At 40.5% G+C, this 6,900-nt stretch overlaps 1 protein-coding gene across 3 annotated transcripts in view; it reads left to right on the forward strand.

Moving 5' to 3' along the window:
• Positions 1–4,110, forward strand: part of cpne5b (copine Vb) — a 109,033-nt gene extending 104,923 nt beyond the window's left edge. For all 3 annotated transcript variants that reach the window (XM_070901997.1, XM_070901995.1, XM_070901996.1), the window contains 3 exons: positions 2,024–2,081; positions 2,782–2,855; positions 3,919–4,110. In XM_070901997.1, the coding sequence (XP_070758098.1) occupies positions 2,024–2,081; positions 2,782–2,855; positions 3,919–4,110 (324 nt within the window). The remainder of the gene's footprint in view (positions 1–2,023; positions 2,082–2,781; positions 2,856–3,918) is intronic.
• Positions 4,111–6,900: the final 2,790 nt, after the last annotated feature.

Genomic DNA, 6,900 nt, shown 5'->3' on the forward strand with positions numbered 1-6,900 from the left:
GCTGGTTTGGCTGAAATCAATATAAGGATATTGATTACTGTACATGTAAAATTAATTTAATTGATGTTCAACTGTTATGCATTATGTCAGATAAGGTATTCATGTATGTAAAGCAAAGACTTTAAAGATCCCCTCTCGACATGTTTTAAGAAATCTAAAAATTCTCTGCGTGGAATATTAATTTATGTCTGATATGTTTTTTTCCTCAGAAAAAGATTAAATTACCATCACCAACATCACAGTTGTGTAAGCTGCATATTAAACCACAGTTGGCTTCCAAACTAGTTGTGATGTCACAAAAACCGTCCGTATGTACGCGTCTTAAACTGAGATTTAAGGTGAGCACAAAGAGAAACTTTCCCCCTTCAGCAGATGAATGTGAAAACAGCCCTCTAAGTGTCAAACGCTGCACATACATCATGTGTTAAGTGTTAAGGGACTTTGTTGGTTTAGAGCCAACTTTTGTACAAACACTCATGGTTCAAGATGATGTATCCTGAAGACTTGAGCGACCTCCTGCCTTTTCCTCTAGCACCATTTTTGTGTGAAATGTCACGACAAATATTGGATGGATTTCCATGAAATGTGGTACAGATATTTATGTGCCCCTTGGGGGGAAGAGTAATAACTTTGGTGACCCCATAGCTTTTCATCTACTCCCATCATCAGGTCAGATGATTTGGTTTATGACGAAATACCTGCAAAAATAATGACATTCCCATCGGCCTTGGCCTCGACTATATATTCAGTACCAATTAGCAAATGTCAGCATGCTAACATGCTAAACTAAGTTGATGAACATGGTAAACATTATACTTGCTAAACTTCAGCATGTTGACATTGTCAGTGTGAGCATGTTAGCATGCTGACATTAAGATTTAGCTCAAAGGACCGCTGTGACATGGCTGTGAACTTCTAAGTGTAAAAGTCTAAGTTACATTTTCTTGAAATCATTCATTTGAACACAGCATTTTTGTGAACGATCAAAAGTTAGTTCCATATCATCCCAATCCAATTCCATTGAAAGTCAATATACCATAATATCAAGATATTTCCCAGCCCTACATGTTTCATAAATGTTGGTATCTTTTTCTGTTTGATTGATTTTCAATCTAGATGTTGCCTTTGTTTAGAGACGGTTGAGCTCCACAGCAGAGAGACTAACAGCAGCGTTATTTGACTTGAGGCGTGGCTTGAGGCGTGGCTTGGGAGTGGCTGGGCGGGTGACTGAGGTTGGTTGCTGTACCGACTAGTTGGCGCCTCCTCCCTCTCCCTCCTCTCCCAGCTCACAAATGCTGCCATGTCACACCTGCCATGTACGACCTTATCATCATTCATCACTTTTCCTCCTTGTGTACAAATTTGGCCTTAACCAGTTTCTTAGAGTTTACCTGTATAATATCAAATTGCAGGTCAGCAGCTTGTCAAGCCAGGCTGGGAATTCTGGGGATAAATCTGATTTTAGTTTTTTAGCTGTCAAAACAGCTTCAGTACAGATACTACTGACCTGTCGGCCCAGTATCTCGGGGGGCGCCGTATGTGTCATCAGTGTGTTTAATCTCCACTCTCCAGCCTGATAACCAGCATTCAGTGGGCAAACACAAAGTGTCATCCCAAAATAAGAACAGGGGAGCGTTCATCCGACAGAAAATTGGATTCAGGGACATAAAATATCTGAAATAAGGAAAGCAGAGACAAAAACAAGTTTCTGTTGAAACATCTCCCCGTTTCACCCATCTCTCTCTCTCTCTCTCAATCTCTCTCTCTCTCTCTCTCTCTGGAGGCCTTGTCTTCTTTCGTAAAAGGTCATTCAGCTAGTTAAAGAATGACACAGAACATTAGTGTGGTTGTAACCTACGTGGGTGAGCATGTAACTGCCATAATGTCTGACATACAGTAATGAACGACACAGGTCAGTGGTGATGTGGACAAGCTGCTCTCCTCTCTTTGAATAAAAGAAATATGCACGTTTGTTTGTTAAGAAGAAACGACATGCAACAACACTTTTTGTATTTCTCTGCAGGGTGCCAAGCTCCCCATGTCCATCATCATAGTGGGAGTGGGTCAGGCTGAGTTTGACGGTACAATGACTTTCTTTTTTTAACTGCTGCATGAATGTAATTATTAAATAATCTGGTAGTTGTATATGCCAGGAACATACAAGGTGTGACACTAAAGAAAACATCTTCTAAAGTAAAAGTTACCTACAAGTGTTATATGCTAATGTCTATCATCTACATTAATCAAGTCGGTTAAACAGATTAAAACACGTGCCAATCTATTACTGTTACAGCCAACGCTAACCTCTCTGGCACCAATTCAGAGAAATACCTGAGAGAAAATTACTTTACAAACTCATCTGAGTCAGCAGAGAAGAGAAACGTGTAGGTGGATGCAGGCATAATTGTAGAAGAAATGGTTGAGGTTAATTGCTGGGTTTGCAGTGTTTAGCACAGATGATTCTAAATTGCACAGAGGCTATAATAAAGGACTTATTAGTTGCTTAGACATGCAATAAAGAAAGATTACAGCCATACAACTCTGCATTCTCTCTGCTTTACTGATGCTGAAGCAAGAAGATGTGGTATTAATATGATGTGTGATAACGAAACCTTTACACCAGTAGTGTGTCAACCTGATGTCTGTCCTGAAGGCAGCTGAGTTCTCACGCTGCATGTGTGTGGGTATGTGTGTGAATGTGTGTGTGTGTGTGTGTGTGTGTGTGTGTGTGTGTGTGTGTGTGTGTGTGTGTGTGTGTGTGTGTGAACTTGTGTCCTCCAGCTATGGTGGAGCTGGATGGTGATGACATCAGGATCTCGTCCCGGGGGAAACTGGCAGAGAGAGACATTGTTCAGGTGACTGCCCTTTACAGCAAGAAAGCATCTTTGACTGTAGCAACTGGAAAACAAGCGTGGGGTCAAAGTTCACAGAATTTTAGGAATAGCTCAGAAATGTCGACCGAGTCCAGATAACAGATAATACTGTCAATAAACATTTATCAAGCTGAGGCTTATGCAGTCTTTGGCCATGAGTTACAGATCAGTATTTATAGACAACAGTGTTTCCAGTGTTTTACAGAATGCACTGTGTCATATTTCTACATTTGTGTTGTACATTCACATTGTTACCTCAGTTGTGCTGGGACATAAAAACGTCTGTTTCTGACAAAACACCGTCTGTTGGCACGGGCCGCTCTAACAGATTCAGACACCTGTGTTGTTCCTGTCAAGACAAGCACACTAAAAAATCTGGTATTATAGGAAAACGTGTGTGTATTATTCATAGAAATATCAAGGTGTTTCACCATCGTTCTGTGTCTGTAGTGTCAAAACTCAAGAGTTAAGGGACTGAATTGTGAAACGACGATGTGCAGGGTTTTATAGCGGAGGTGGGCCAATGCTAAATGCTATTTACGGTATGCTATTTACAATGCTAAATGCTATTTACGGTATTTAACAATGTGCGATTACAAACAAAAAATCTAGAGCACTTTTATCAAACCCTAGTAGAAAAACGTATCTTTTCACTTCGGCTCACGTGTTTCCTCTCCCTCCTGAGGGAGCACAGGATTACCGACAGATCAGCATCCTAAAGCTTGCCGGATCTGGCAAATGTTGACTAACATGGGGGCTTAAATTGAGTCCTCTGGATTTCTCCATTCAGGATACCACCCTGCCCCCAAAACCTACTTGTGTACATTGTCAAAAAGTATTTAGAGCTTTTCATGAAATCACTACAACAACAGATGGTGTTATGCTAGACAGAGGAAACCATATGTTGTCAAGTCCTGTGCAACGTCATATTAAAATGAACATTTCTGATTATTTGTCAAACCACAATATTCTTTATCCTCATGAGCAGTGACTTACTGTTGTATATACGCACACTGATATTACACTTTCTGCTCCTCTTCCTCAGTTTGTTCCCTTCAGAGATTATATGGACCGAACAGGCAACCATGTGTTGAGCATGGCTCGGCTCGCCAAAGACGTGCTCGCAGAGATCCCCGACCAGTTCATCTCTTACATGAAGAGCCGGGGGATCAAACCCAACCCAGCACCGCCTCCCTACACACCGCCCGGACACACACACCACCACACACAGATCTGAAGCCCTCCTCTGTTGGCTTTTCACTGAGGACTGACAGCATGCAGCAGCCACTCAGAGTCCAGTGGGAACTCTCTACCTCCTGTGTTTTGGTCCAAACAGGAGCTGACGCACCAGGAAATGGGTGTTGAATTTTGTGCCGTATCCTCCCAGTGACTATAGGAGCAGCATTTTGCTTTGGTTTAGTTTTCTGTGATATATTCAATTGGCTAATTTCTCTTAAAGAGAGGCTGCAAACTCTTCGGGACTCGTTGGCGAAAGCCTTTTAATCGACTCTGAGGCGGTGACTGTTTCTCGTCTGATTTGACAGCAGGTTGGTTTAAAAAGGTCATGTTGTGGTTAAAACTTGTGCCTGTCTGTGGTTGTTTCTCTTAAGTGTATCAGGACATGTGAACTTTGACCTACGCCTTGCTCGTCAGTCATTGGTGTGGCCTAATGCAGTGATATTTTTTAGGCACCTTTTCCCTTCTGGAATTAGTTTTTATATTTGGGGATTATCTCCATATCTGCTAATGCATCAGTTATGATGGAGGAAAAACTGCAGGTGCGTAGTTTACAGTTTATTACGTTGGACATTAATCAGGCTTTTCATACCATGAGGTGTCACATCTTCTCTTCTTTATTAGGTAAATGTTTATAAGAGCATGTTGTATGAGAAATGAATCCCCCATATCCCAGTATATTTATTCTCGAATGTTATTCAGAGTGGCATGGACATTTGATAGATCTGTTTTCAATAACGTAAACTTTATCCATGTTGAGGTAGTCACCGATTATGTTGAAGTGATTGCATATAAAAATCATAAGACAACTTGTCTCTATACCAAGGACAAAATTATGATGCTACCAGGTTAATCATATTTAATCATTTTGAGTGCTACTATTCACTGTTTCTGGAGAAAAGTACCCAATTCATTCATTCAAATATCTCTGTAGCTGCAGTTCAACATCAAATATTTAAAGTATGACCCAGGCTTGTTCAAGGTTCTCATTCAGTAAGGATTAATTCCCATCACAAAGGACGATTAATCATCAAACATCTGTTTCTTTTTGTTTTTATAATCCATAAAAAAGGGTATTTGTTTGTAATTTACAGTAAATACAAAATACATCACCACATAAGCAAAAGACAGACCATGAAAGAGGCAAAAGAAATAAAGGACACAAAATATAACGAAACACGTAATAAATACTATTCATAGCTGCAGTATCAACCTGGCAACGCAGACAACTGCTTTACATTAATAATTTGATTATTGCCACATTTTGGTGATATACACCACTAAAGCACAATATACACGGAGAGTAAGGGTCTTAATGGTTATTATCTAATCTTGACGACTTGTCTTGTAGCGAGGCATTCAGTCAAAACCTAGTTTTCATACCTTTTCTTATTTCAGTTGATACATTTATTTAATTTCTTTTACATGTATGCATGTTATTACAATAAATGTGTATTTTATGATCACTAACTGACACACAGCAGATAGAGGGGAAAGGTAGCACTCCAGTGCAGGAACACTGGTTGGTTTATGTTGCAAACTGATTTGGGGGGAACCAGAGGGGCGTGGTGATTAATTGGGGCCCATATCTAACTTTTGCCCCAGGGCCCAATAGCAGGTTAATCTGGCCCTGATAGTATCCTAAACACACTACCTCTGCAACCCAGAGACTCTCATGTCAATGCAAATCCGTAAGCCCCCAGCAGCCACGCATCAGCAGCCACATAACATCCGTCGTCATAGACTTCACACAGTAAGTCAGTTTGTTCACAGCAAGTGTTCCTCCCCAGAGATTTACTTTTTACACAGCCCAGTCCTTGCCACAGTGTATTCCAAGTCTCAAGTGGTCTCCAGAGCTTCAGGATTTATGTTCATTACATTCAGTACATAAGTAATTCTTTCATGTGTAAACACATTAACAATCTGTCTAAAGCACAGGGTAAAGAGGGATCCCTTTGTGCTAATCTTGGCTTTCTGTAGCCTCCAACCATCTGTGACGTCAGTTTAGTGTGAAGAAACAAAAGCAAACTGGCTTCCACGTAGCAAATCTAATTTTACAGCATCAGTAACGAAGCTTGTAATTTGGGATGCCTCCTTGCACAATGAGGCAACAGCACTCCCTGACAGTCCTGTGATGTGTCGCCTTACAAAAACGCAGAGATCATACTGTAAAAATGAAGGAATTTAAAAAGGAACATGATCCATGTAGGGATGTTTTGATCAGTAAGCACACCGGGTAAATAAGCAGGATCGTAACAGCCACAAGAAGAGGAGACTTTTAATGAAAGTACAGAATACAAAGTACCCTCAAGCCTTGTTTTCTCTCCCATCATGCCCGTCATCTGACAAACTACACAGTACTTCTGTTCGAGTTGCAGAAACAATGTTTCTTTCAGGTTGGTTTTGTTTCTCATTGTTTTTAGTGACACTAGCTACATCATTAGCTTTTCTACGTTAGGCTTTGTACTTAAAAAGGAACAGGACAACCAAATAAAGAAATCATAAGAAAGGCTAAAATTGAAGGCAGCCATACACATACTGCATAACAAGGATCCTTCATTTACTTTTTAGTGTTTAGCCATGCTAACAGTGGGGCTGATGGAAATGTCGGATAGTCCATCACTTTGGTCCAGACTGAAATGTCTCCACAACGATTGGATGGATTGTCATGAAATTTGGGTTCAGCCATCATAGTCCGCAGAGGATTTAATAGGATTCAACTGAGTCTTCCTGTAGAGTCATCGTCAGGTCAAAATTTCAATTCTTTATTTGGACTAAATACCTAAAAAAC

The sequence above is a fragment of the Enoplosus armatus genome, chromosome 3 (genome assembly GCF_043641665.1).
Source record: "Enoplosus armatus isolate fEnoArm2 chromosome 3, fEnoArm2.hap1, whole genome shotgun sequence".
NCBI classification, from domain to species: Eukaryota; Metazoa; Chordata; class Actinopteri; order Centrarchiformes; family Enoplosidae; genus Enoplosus; species Enoplosus armatus.